The sequence below is a fragment of the Hypomesus nipponensis genome, chromosome 14 (genome assembly GCF_054491055.1).
Source record: "Hypomesus nipponensis isolate SF chromosome 14, ASM5449105v1, whole genome shotgun sequence".
In the NCBI taxonomy this organism is placed as follows: Eukaryota; Metazoa; Chordata; class Actinopteri; order Osmeriformes; family Osmeridae; genus Hypomesus; species Hypomesus nipponensis.
This window is the reverse complement of record NC_140374.1, coordinates 13,754,980-13,767,673: the sequence shown is the minus strand read 5'-3', so window position 1 is coordinate 13,767,673 and position 12,694 is coordinate 13,754,980. Positions and strand designations below refer to the sequence as shown.

Here is a 12,694-nt window from a genome sequence, read left to right as displayed (position 1 = left end):
AATTGCAGAATTATCACCATCCATATATAAGATGTTCATGTATTTGATGAACAACAACATCAAAAAAGAGATAACTTTGGCATTTGTGCAAAAACATGGGCAGGCAGCAGTTCTGAAACCAGCCCGGAGCAAAAGCAAATGCTTGTTTGTTTCGGTATTTCTTTAGATTAGAGAATTACCTCTTATTTGAATGCTTATTTATTGATGAGATCAAGGCCTAGAACATCAAACAGAATAATCTGTAAAATCTTCTTAGGCACTAAGATGTTGTTTGGGGTGGTCGTTCATTAAATTCGGTCTGTTATAGTGTACCATGTTTATATTCTTAAAAGCTTTGCCACAGACAGTCAACACTCAAAATGCCATTCAGCTACCCAACAGTATTATTATTTGATTATTTAAGATGAACATGGCAACCTCTAAATACTGTACGAATTTTAAATTAAAAAAACAACCAGAAGTAAATGCTTGTCTATTTCGAACCACATGGCAACATTTGAAGCCTTGTCAAGCTTGCCGTGGTTCCATCGATGGTTAATCTCAATATTGTGGCGCTGGCCTTAACACCCTTTCACACACATGAGTCAGAGAAGGTGTTGATAACCTATTTAGTCACAAAACAGATGGTGTATTTGTGTGTTTGAGTCTGTGTGAGAAGCAACAGAGAAAAAGAGAGAGAGAGGAATGTCCATTGTATTACAAAAACATTCAATGAAATAAATACATGGATGGTGAAAGAGATAATGTGGCCTTAAAATCCCTTGCCAAAGCTCCTAGACTGGGTCATGTGGGACTCAAATACAAAATCCTGACAAATTCCTGAACTTGACAACAAATTGTCTCCTAAACAAGCTGGAACTCAAGCATCAGGACGTACAACAGACCTACATGTGACTGACAACTTGATGGAAAAAAGGCGGAGTCACTTACAGGTAAGTCACAGCAGGAAGTGGCGGCAAGGCGGGACTTAAGAGGAGACGAAACCAACCATGCCATTCCAGAAGAGAATGTCCTCAGTCCTACACACACACACACACACTCATACTCACTAAAGAGAATGTCTGGTGTACTGTACCGCAGCCTCCACACACAGCCTCACTCCAGTACAACCGTTGCACGCGAGTACGGCGCTTAACTCCGATTGCTCCGTCTCAGGGACGGTAGAGAGCATGACCTCACCGAAACAGGATTAGCTATAAATAGCCCAGCCTATCCGCTGGAAGCTCCAGCTGGTGGCACTGTGTGCTCGGCCTTTCCTGCGTGGCGAAGGTGTGGTCTGGAGGATGCTGCCTGGACGCTAGCCGCTGGCTCGCTGGTGCTCCGGCATAAAAACCACTAAACCCCATCGTCAATGGGTCAGCTTCCCCCCACACACACAAACCCCTACCCCCTCCCCAAGGCCCTTGAGAGACCAGCAGCTTTGGGGGAGGGGTTCAGCTTAAGCCCCGCCCCCATCTCTTTCTCCCTCCTCCCTCCTCTCTGACAAGGGCCCCGCCTCCCTCGGCCAGGCTCGCCCAGACCCCCCCTCAGGTCTCCCCCCAGCCCAGGCCCAGTTCACCCAGAACCTTGAGCCGAAAGAGAGACATTAAGAGATCAGAGCGAGTGTCCCACGTCCTAATCAAGGCCCCACCCTTCATCATTACCTGGAGTGCTGCAAAGCCATCTGACGGCAAGTGGCGCATCTCCACACGTGCCACACACAATCTAAAGCGGTGTGCATTTAGCACACACGTACGCACGCCCTCACGTGCGCAGATGCCCATGCTCGGAAGGGGATTACATTTAAATGGCGCTTACACACATACTCTCACATACACACACCAAACGAAAACACACTGCCGGATTACAGACACACATAAACACACACACACACACAGAGCAGGATTATACACAACACACACACACACACACACTGCACAGACAGCAAGATTAGAGGAACAGGCCAATGTGCACTATTTTACTCAGACAGACACCACACAGCAGGATTACAGTGATGTGTAGAGGCAGTTGCTACTCTGCTGTGGTGCAGATCTGAAACACAGGGAAGGATGACCTCACTCCTCACTTCAGTCACTTGGTCCGACCCCCTGTCTCGGACACTGTTAACACACTGAGCTAACATGATATTCTTGCCTGCACCATTACAAACAGACCAAGCGGCAAATCACTGAGAAGCACATGTTTGTTTTCACTTAAAATAGCAGCTACAGTGGGGGCTGAGTGGATTGGTGCTCACATATCCTAAGTAGTTTGCTTTCATTCCCAAATTCCATCGGTAGCTGCAGATCATTTTCAAAATTCTTGTTTTGATCCCACGTTATCATCGGGTTTCTAATTTGCCAGAGCACGGTCTTCACATTTTTGGGAGACACAGAGGAGTTTGTGCCTTCCAATGACTAATCTTCAAAACAAAAAGGTGGATATATCTCCTGACAGGCAGGAACAAAATGCAAACTCATCCCTGATTGTTTTCATCATCAAAGCAATTAGTCACTGGCTCTGGCTGCTTCTCTGAGGATCAGGGAGAGATCTAACATCAACACTGGGGCACATCCTTACACACACTGCACGCACACACACACTCCAATTAGTGCTGTGTGCATCTCTCTTCCCCTCTCTCATTCTCTTTCTCTCACTCTCCCCTCCCCCACACCCCGCCACACACAGACACAAACACGTTGGCACAAAATAACCTTACTAATCTTCTTCTCAATGGCTTAAAGCTGCTGAAGAAGCTTAATAATTTAAGAGGAAAACAGCATCAGTGCTTTTAAGGACATATACACCCCGATTAGCCCCACAGGCAGCTGTGGGGAACACAGCATGTAATATGATGTGAAATCAAACCATTCCTTGACCACCCAACACTAGTCAAACTACAAACCAGATGAGTCAAAGTCGAAAGGAGTGTGCACCAAATATAACTGCACCCTAAGTTACTTTTCCTGAACACTAATTCATTAGGAATGTGCTATGCGTTGTAACGTAAAATCTGTTTATTATTTGTGATAGGACAGAAGTCAAATGGCTGTTTTGTGAGATCTACAGACACGTGACACATAATGATGTTCACATGAACCGATGCTCCAATTATTTTCTCCTTTCCAATGGGACATTTAAAACTGCTTAAGGAGATCCGGTAGATGCTGAATATAATGACAACGATTTCTTGCAATCATGATGATTATCTCTGTGGTTTTCCACCATGAATAGAACCATGTCTGATGACCCCTTAGATGACAGATGTAGGATTGAAAAAAGATTTAAATGGTTTGCTTTCGACACCATGATGTCAAAACAAACACAAAATCTCTCACCTACAACCCTAAACAGACACGTTGATAAAGTGGAAGTAAAGTGAGATGTAGAAGAAATGAATTGACAAAACAAAATATTATTTTTTGGTCTTTTTTTGTTGTTGGTATAATTCTTTTTCTGCGAGATGCTGACTAAGCACGTTTTTAGGTGGTCACTTCTGTTAATACCAGACTAATGAAATATAGAAAAAAGATTACCAGGATGGGCTACGTTGGTTATTGCCATTGGTTACGCTACACACAACTCCGAAACCAAAAATGGCAAATGAGAGCTGTAGGTGCTTGGTTCAGCTTACCTTTGCCATTCATGTGTTATGTACTGCATACAGTTTCAAAACACATTAGAATTTTATTTTTCAGTACATTCTTCCTCACTCCAGAAAAGTGATGGAGTTAAGAAGTGTTTTTTTTCTACCTTTGCTCACTTAAGTTTCCCTCTATTCCTGAGGACAAAGAGACAGCAACAGAAGAAACCCTGTATTATCCTTCCAGCAGTGCATTCCATTCAGGGGAAGCCAAGATTCCATCAGGTAGCCATGGAACAGGATCACATTTATAACTTCACACAGCCAAGCTGCTGCTGCTGAACAAATGGAGACAGCAGTACGACTCAATTATTCATATGATTCAAACGAAAGAGAAAGGGCCAAATGGATAAGACTGCATAGCAGCTGTAATCCTATATACATCCATTCAGTGACTTAATTTGAACTAAGTCTACACACAAGAAGAATGATTCATTTAGATTTCAACTTCAACAAGGTCTTTGCATAGACTTCTAAAGTCGAAACTTGTTTCCAGTAGCAATTTATTATGTCAAAACCGATTTTTGCCTTTTCTGTCCTCCATTTATAGATCTACCTCAACAGTAATTTTCCCAGACCAATATACAGTGGCTCATTATTCCATTGTGCTTCTGAGACGTTGAATAGTGTCATGAAAGGCAAAGGGCACTGAAATTAAATCTGACTGTGAAAATGCGTCAGCATCACAGCCACATCATTTTCTACCCTTTTCTAATGAACGGCAGCATTCCTTGCAGCAGATATGACAAATACATTTTCATGAAGTTGTCAGCTGTAACTTTGTGTCCAGGGATGAATCATTATAGTAGAGTGTAGTACAGAGCATGGTCTACAAAGAAAAAAGCTTTAAAAAAAAATCTATAAGAAAAAGCTCTACACCACATTTAATTCATTTCTAAACATACCAAAGACACATCTTGTGCAACACTATGTAAATACATATGCCGGTGTTATGTATTCAGCAGATGTTTACATATTTTTGTGAGGCACATGCAACAGACTCTAGGTGGAAGGAGGGCAGTAGTGGGCAGTAGTAGTCTCTTATTGCACATTCAATTAAGTACCACTGATTGGAGGTGTTTTCACTAGCGCACTTTCAAAACTTCCCTTCCAGAAATGTGCACCGAAGAGGCTCTATCCAAAAAGACTGGTATTGGTGAACATAATTATGTTAACATTTGGAATTGAATCAAGCATTTGCTCATTGCTTCAGAAGGTAAACATGCATATACTATTTGTAACAAAAGTGAGCCCAAATTTATTTCACAGACAATCAAACTATTTTTTTACACTTAATGTAAATGCATTTCATGGGTGAGGCATGGACTGTTCTTTGTGTCATTTTGTAATCGTCCTGCACCCTCCTAGTTTGCCAGCAAACTGAGGAGTGGAATAGTAAATAGTTTCATTGTAGAGTTTCTTTTGTCTTAGTACATACTAACAGTTCAGACCTCAAGTGAGTACCTGTAGTGTGTACTGTTTAACCAAAATGTATTAAAGTTCATTAGATATCAAATTTTTCTTCGCAGATGAAATGTCCATTCTCCTCATACTCGTCTCGCGTGACCACCATCTCGTCAAAGTCAGGGTTGTCCGCTAAAATCTTTCCTCCTTCCCACGGGTAAGATATTGGACTGGGTAAGAAAACAAAGATCATTACTAATCTGCGGCAATTCATTTGTGTCAGTGACATTGTTTTTTTAATGATAGTTACAGACTATAATGAGACTAGGATGATATAACATATTTAGGAAAACATAGCGAGTTAGTACTGAAGTGCCTAGTGACTTCTCTAATTATCTTCATACCACAGTATATATATATATTTTTTCTTCTGCTCTTGGCTCTTTGTTTTAGTTAGTGGTTAAGTGATGATGGGAACATTGAGTACTTTCATTATGTCTGTCTGTGTTGTGAACTGTGGACATGCCATAAGGTTATGGCATGTCCATAAGGTTATGGCATGTCCATCCTCTGCCATCACACAGTCTGCAGTCATACTCACTTTGGGGGCTGAACCACAGACACGTGGAAGTCTGCGGGGGCCAGCGAGCGGACCTCCTGGTACACCCGGTCCCTGAACCCCGGGAACAGCGTGTTGCCTCCCGTCAGGATGATGTTCTTATAGAAATGAGGCTGCATCTCTGACAAGCACAACGGGAGAAGAACAGGAGCTCACTGGAGCGCACTGAGATCACAGTCATTGCTTTCTATCTCTCTCCCTCCCTCCCTTTCCCTCTCTCTCCCCCACCTTCGGGCAGGTTGTTGATGGAGTTGACCAGAGCTTCGGGGATGCCCATCTCCTGGATGCCGATGTCCGAGGGGTGGAGGAGCATCTCGGGCACAGCAAAGCGCTCGTTGGACAAGCGCAGGATCTGCTCCCCCGTCTTATACTTGCCTGTGAAGTTCATCTCTTCTCTAGGCTGGAAAACGGCAGAAAGGCATCCCAGATGGTAAACACCAGCAGCCGTTTGACTGACGGGCGACAGTGGAAAGAGGAGAGTGCAGGGGCGGGCTTATAAGTGAAGGTGTGTCCTTGCCTTGCAAAAGCCCTTTTTAATGGAGCTGAAGTCTGGTAGCACGTAGTCTCTCATCACAGTGTTGTCCTCCCCTTTCAACCTGGTAAACACAGGGAACATCAACCTCGATAATTCTTCTGTCACATTTCTTTCATAAAGCACTTATCCAAAGTGGTGTACAAATAGTGTATATAGTGCATACAGTACGTACAGCAGATAATCAAGGAGCCCGAGTGCACTTTTCTAACCGATTTTCAGTGCTTAGTGCCGAGGAACGGTTTGTATTTTAACCAGAAACAACGATAACATGTCAACTATCACAAATCTGGGTAGTGTCCAGATTAGATGATACAAGGAGAGACCCCAATACAGTAAGAATCTAGTACTTACTGGGCTATCTCCATGTCTTTGTAGAAGTCCTGGGATACATAGCACACATCCTCTTTCACTTGGTTAAGAACATGTGTCTCGTCCATGACATGAAGCTGTCTGTGAGGAAGCAAATTTGACTTCACTCACATCAACAAGTAGTACAACAAGTACTGGAAATTGCATCTTATTAAGTATGTGTACTTAACTCAATACTGACATTCCAACGCAGGGAACCTACTGCACATCCTACAGTTCATGTAGAATTAAAGTAACACACTCACCTATATGAGATGATTTCCTTTAAATGATTTGTCAGTAGCTTTCCTCCTACGTTGATCCTAAGAACCAAAAACACAAAATGAAACTGTTATCGAGCACCATCCTCTTAGAAACCACGTCGTTCTTTTTAAAGTGTGGTGACAAACCGGCATATTCCGTGCTTCATTTTCTTCCCCCGGCAGTAAGGGACGATGTGTGTGAAGGAGAAGCCACTGTCTACCACGATGCAGCACAGCTCCGGGCTGTTCTGCTGGAAGTAGTGGTGCGCGCTCAGAGACCCCGCTGGAACACACAGAACAAGCCGGATCAAACATCTGCTTCATACAACGTTTGGACCTTCAAAACAATAGTAAACGATGATGCTAATTTTGAAAATACATGAAGCCATTGCAGAGCTCCAGTGTCACTTTACTCAAAACTATTTACCGTTGATTCTCAGTGCTGCTTGGAACTGGTACTCCTCAAATAGGATCTCGTTCATAGATTCCTGGATAGAGGTAAAGTTGAAGTAGGGCTCTGTGATCACTATACTGGTATCTGCAAAGTCCACCTGAAACAGAACAGGTGTTTACAATAAGTAAGGTAGCCCATTCCCACCTGGCAATAGCAATAAAGGTAAAGTCTTCAACAGTGAGAAAGCAAAGCTGTTAGAATGTTGGGTGCTGTTTGGAACCGTAATTATTCTTTCAGGACTTTTTAATAGGTGCTTTTATACATGTAGAAATTCCAGTTGAAGATATTAATGCTTATGTTGAACCCATTTTAGTTAGGTCTTGTAAGTACCAATACATTTGTTATGAAGAAAAAAAAAAACGTCGAATACGTTTAAAATGTTAGTTTACACGTCCTCGACTATGATTGAATGGGATAGACATTTCCCAGTTCCCACTATGCACTGTTTTGAAAAGAGAATTACCACCTTGAACATTTCTTTTCCGAATAGATGGTCCCATACTTTTCTCTGGACATCCCAGTTGACGAGGTAACCCTATAATTGACAAATATCGTTCATTCATCCTTATGCCAAAACACTTTTATATTAGAAACAGCAGCCTGAATTATTGTGGGACAGGTGATGTTAAGATGCTTAGCTTACTTTCTGGAAAGGTAGAATGTAGAAAAGTCCCGACGGGTCCTTTATTTCATCCAGTTGGTTGGCAGTAAAAGTCTTCAGTCTGGATGTCTTGGAGCGGAACTGACAATTTGGGATGACGCTGTCATTAAAGTAAAAAGAAAATACATCAGCCTTTTGTTTTTAAATAATTATTTGTAATATATGTGTTGGCGAGTGATGGAGCGTAGCTAGCTAGCTAACGCGTTAGCTAGCAAGCTAGATGACATTTACCTGATTTTTTCGTGACTATATCCAATCTTAGCGGTATAAGCTCCATTGTCAAGAATTAACGTGGTCATACTGTACTGAATATATTTGAATCGTTTATCTGACGACTATTTAAAGGTGCTGTATTTTATTCCCTCATGCAAGTAGCTTGGCACAATTGCAAATGAAGCGTTTGTCTGCGCCTCCTTCTAAACCAATCAAATGCCACAATTGAAGTCCTTCGAAATAAATCAGTCTAAGTGAAACACAGGTCGTCCCGTTAGGTCCTAGTCTTACAAAAGCAAGCCATTTCCACCATAAATACATGACAACGGGGTTGACTTTAATTTTATTATAAAAATATTTATATTGAATTTACATAGTGACTTCGATCAATATAATGGAGCTCTTTGTATTTCACATGCTGTTACACAGCATTATGGTTTCACCAACAAAATACTGTAATTCAGCCAAATCACAATGCTCTTAAGACAAAATAATATGGGGTTGAAACACATTTGTATTCACATTATTCATCCATTGCTCAATTCATGAAGGGTACCTTTTGTACACTAAGGTGCAAAACATTTGCAATTGCAAGTCTTTGGCAATGCTAAACTACCACAAATGACCGCACACAAATTCAAGTTGCCAACTGAACAAGCTAGATTTGTTAACCCCTAATAAAGTATGTTAGTAATCATTATTGTAAAGCGACCAACATTGGTTTGGTTACTGGTAATATGGCCTGTAGCGAGACTGGTCTTGGTGGTGGGGGCCGGGCATCTGGCCCTGGGGTGGGGGTCCCTGCATGCGAGGCGGGCCCCTGGGGGCCGGCCACATGCCTGGACTCAGTCCTCCTGGTTGGTTAAAGGGTGGGCTGAGAGTGCCCTGGTCCTGTTGCATGGAGCTGGGGTTGTAGTGGTGTGGAGGGGGGCCGTTGACAGGAGGGGGCCCCCCATGCTGTGGCAATGGACCTGGGGGGGGTGGATGGTTCATGAAGGGTGGCATCTGGTTCATGATGTGGCCCGGGGGCGGGGTGAGGGGTGGGGGGCCCGATGTCATTGGTGGGGCCTGACTGTAGACCATATGTGGAGTCCCAGAGCCTTGGGAGGGGTGCTGCATGGGGTGGCTTAGAGGAGGAGGGGGCGGAGGGGGCGGGCCATAGTGCTGAGGCTGAGGCGGGGCCATCATGTGGTGGGGGTGTGGCTGGCTGGGGTAGTCTCCTTGGTGATGGTGGGGAGGGGGCAATCCTTGAGCTTGCTGGGGGAGGGGCTCACGTGAAGGGGCGGGGCTCCCAGAGTCGTCCTGGATGGGCACGGTGATGAGGTTGCTATGCTTGCGCGTGGTCACTGTGGAGATGCGGAAGGTCTCTTGGCCTAGCGGGGGTCGCGGGGGGCCGCCAGGGCCCAGCTCAGAGGAGGACGGGGTGGAAGGCGACACGGGAGGAGGCTGGCCAAAAGGATCGTGGCCCTGCAGCGGAGGGGGGATGAGGGGGTGCGGCTTGGCCAGGTGCGGGGGCGGGAGCAAGCGAAAGCGGTCCTGAGGGTCGGAGGACGCTGGGGGTGGGTGCAACGACTCTGGCCTGGGGTGCCCCCCTCCTCCTCCTCCAGACTTGGCTGCTTTCATGTGGCGATGGTTGATGTGGGCCTGCAGGTCCCTCTGGGACAGGTAGGTGCGCTTGCAGCCCTGGACGATGCTGCACATGTAGAGGGAGCCTCGCAGGCACTGCTCAATGCGCTGGACCGTGTCTGTGCAGCTGTACAGGGTCAGACTAAGCTTCAGGGGTTTAGAAAAGGTAGTGGAGCCGGGAACATACACAATGCATCAACAATAGGAAACGCATACTGTAGTCCATAGACCAAAGGTGCACACCCACACAGGCAGGGGCGCGCACACACACAAATGTTTAGGACTGACCCAACTCCGGTTGCTACTGCATGTACAGCTTGATTTGAAAGACAAGCGGACAAAAAAAAGCATTAACTATCAACTGCAGTTGATAGGAAATAAGGCCATTTAATTTACTTCAAAATACAGATTGTAAGCAACGATATGACATATACTAGTGTAAGGCTGGGTGTCAAACCTGCCCCCACCTCTCATATGCTAAAGTCTGGAGTTTCTGGACGGTCTCAACTTGATGGCTCTCACACCCCATTCAAGATGTGGTCTGATTGGTTGTTCTCGTGTATAAAGGGAATTGTAATGCATTGTTCTTTGGATTCTTCGTCTCCTGAGACCTTCTCCTCAGTTCTCCCTTGTCCTACTGTCCTACTCCTTGCTCACCTCTTGCTTTATCTCTGATTTACAATGATCATGGTAGATGAGGTAAGATTGAAAGCTTTCATATTGTAACATGTTTGCCTTGTAATTGATTTCATTCATTTGCAAAGTTATTAAATGCGTATTTCATTTAACCGTACTTTGACCATTCTTGCTCTGATTTAACTCATAGAGTCAAATACCTGGAATACTATTGGTATTGGCATTATTTGGTTCATGCTAATACACTGTTCAGTTTCCCATCTTCCTTTAAACCATAGGGGAATTCGTTTTGGTTGTTTGGACAATATTTACCCCCCTACACTAGGCTGATAGAAGCAGCTACTTGGAAGACTACTTATCCGGTATTCATAGAAATGTAGAAAAAAGGTTTTATTTACCCTGGGCACATTTTGTCCATCTTCTTCTCGTGGAGCACAGCACAGTCGTGGCAAAATACATGCTTGCATGGAATCTGGAGCAGGGTGTTAAGAGATATATCTCATTGCAAGATTTATTATTTAGTTACATTGAACAATTGGCCTCTATCATTTGGTTTTAAAGTAATGTATGTGTAATTATTACTAGTATAAGTATGTGATATGACATCCACATGGACCATTTCTCACCATGCGTCCATAGACTTTTATAGGTAGGCCACACTTGTCGCAGAAATGTACTGGTGTGTCATCCTTCTCACCAAGTAGATTGAGCTGCATGGAAACAAGTCAAACTGTTTGGAATATATTTGGAAAATAGAATGCATGAAAAATGCACAGCATGCTAAATAATTTCAATTAATGGGTTAGAAAGACAAAGTATAGGGCTTTGTGTGAGGTTTTACAGGACATTAAGAGTATAGTAGGGTACAAAGGAAGTATTTAAAACTTCAATCTTTGACTAGGCTCTATTGACAAGCGGTATTTATCTTTTAATAGTTTCTCTAATTTCATAACACATGACCACATTCTCTCAACACTGCTTTACCCTGCTACACCACCACAAAGCTATCTATTCTATGGTGCAGGTAGGCAGTGTTTATACCGAGGGTTGGACCTTAGAAGCACTGGCAGGGTCAGATTGAGAAGAGTATTACCTTGTAGTCCCAGAACATAGGCTGGGGAAACCGCCTCTGGCTCCCAAAAGCATCTCCGGACTTGCACTCAAACCTCTCTTCCAGCTTGAAGGCAAACTCATCTAGAAAATAGGCTGTTGTTCACTGTTTTTAAGCTTTATAATGGTACATTTTAGAACTAAAAGTGTTTGTTTACCATCCTCTCCAGGCTGGATTTTGGAGGGTAACCGGCTGGCAGGTCTCTGGGAGCGGGTGACAGGCTTGCTCCGGACAGTTTGTTTCGATATCAGCTTGATAGGGATCCGTCTCCGGACATCCGGACCCCCAAGAATCCCTGGACCATCAGTGCCTTGCATGTCATTGTCTGTGAAGAAAAAGCTGTCATTATTTTTGATAGCCTACACTATGTTGGCTGTATCGTCTTTTTTTATTATTTCTATATATTTCGGTGTAGTGTTGTGCACTTGATCATTCTGTGATTAGCTATAGTAGCTTCCTGTAGCAGGTAGTTTGCCAACTTGATACTCAGCTAACTGTGGTAAAGCAGCTGACGCTGCTGCTGCTGTTTAGATAGCTAACAACCTAGCTTCAAGCTAAACATAACATAACAAAGGTGGAAGCTAGCCATAATACTCACAAGCTATTGTTAAGTTTTTATTCAATAATTGTTAGCTACATATATTATTACATCCTTCTCACAACCTAAATAGCTACGTTTTAATCGAGGTATTTAGCTAGCAGCAGGCAAGGCCGCAACCTAAACGTCATGCTTGCGTTCAATTCTAGTATCATTCACAGCTGATAAACAGCACAGCACAGCAGGTGAGAATTAAGCATTCGGTTTACATTATGGAAATAACAAACTATTTTTGAAAACAAAAAGCTACGTAAAAATGCACATAAGTGAGAGCCCTACCACTTTGGTCCATGGTGATGGGTAAATGTGTATCGTTCAGTCAGACAGTGACAGGTGGGAGTGTACACCAAATATACATAAGTCTGTCGTCACATTGTGATCCAAGCCTTCCAAAAACCCAATGCCCCAATCTATTTAAAGAAGATGACTTCCACACCAAAACGAATGGCCGAAGAAAATCTTTTTGAGCGGTTTTCCTATACATATTGGAAAACAGAATGGGAATCTTAGCAGTAGGAGCGGGTGGTTAATTTGAATACGACTGTGTGACGACGAGTTTGGTACTCAAACAACATATACACACAAAAAAATCCTTGTGTCTCTC

The 12,694-nt window shown here is 43.6% G+C and overlaps 2 protein-coding genes across 3 annotated transcripts; both read right to left on the bottom strand.

The window, feature by feature from the left end:
• Positions 1 to 4,856: 4,856 nt before the first annotated feature.
• On the bottom strand, positions 4,857 to 8,336 carry actr6 (actin related protein 6). The gene is made up of 11 exons (XM_084672183.1): positions 8,138 to 8,336; positions 7,889 to 8,006; positions 7,712 to 7,780; positions 7,219 to 7,342; positions 6,939 to 7,074; positions 6,795 to 6,851; positions 6,532 to 6,630; positions 6,163 to 6,241; positions 5,874 to 6,045; positions 5,628 to 5,766; positions 4,857 to 5,256 (listed from the first exon to the last, which is right to left on the bottom strand). The coding sequence occupies exons 1-11, from the start codon at positions 8,203 to 8,205 to the stop codon at positions 5,127 to 5,129; spliced, it is 1,191 nt and encodes a 396-aa protein (XP_084528309.1). The 5' UTR covers positions 8,206 to 8,336; the 3' UTR covers positions 4,857 to 5,126.
• Positions 8,337 to 8,450: 114 nt separating this feature from the next.
• Positions 8,451 to 12,676, bottom strand: LOC146258708 (E3 ubiquitin-protein ligase Hakai). Of its 2 annotated transcripts, none has more exons than XM_084672182.1 (6): positions 12,370 to 12,676; positions 11,650 to 11,817; positions 11,475 to 11,575; positions 11,008 to 11,091; positions 10,780 to 10,853; positions 8,451 to 9,872 (listed from the first exon to the last, which is right to left on the bottom strand). In XM_084672182.1, exons 1-6 carry the CDS (start codon positions 12,380 to 12,382, stop codon positions 8,846 to 8,848), a joined length of 1,467 nt encoding a protein of 488 aa, XP_084528308.1. In that variant the 5' UTR covers positions 12,383 to 12,676; the 3' UTR covers positions 8,451 to 8,845. The 2 variants fall into 2 exon arrangements, with proteins under 2 accessions (XP_084528308.1, XP_084528307.1); XM_084672181.1 differs by having other exon boundaries at positions 8,451 to 9,887; positions 12,370 to 12,674.
• Between the last annotated feature and the right edge of the window lie 18 nt (positions 12,677 to 12,694).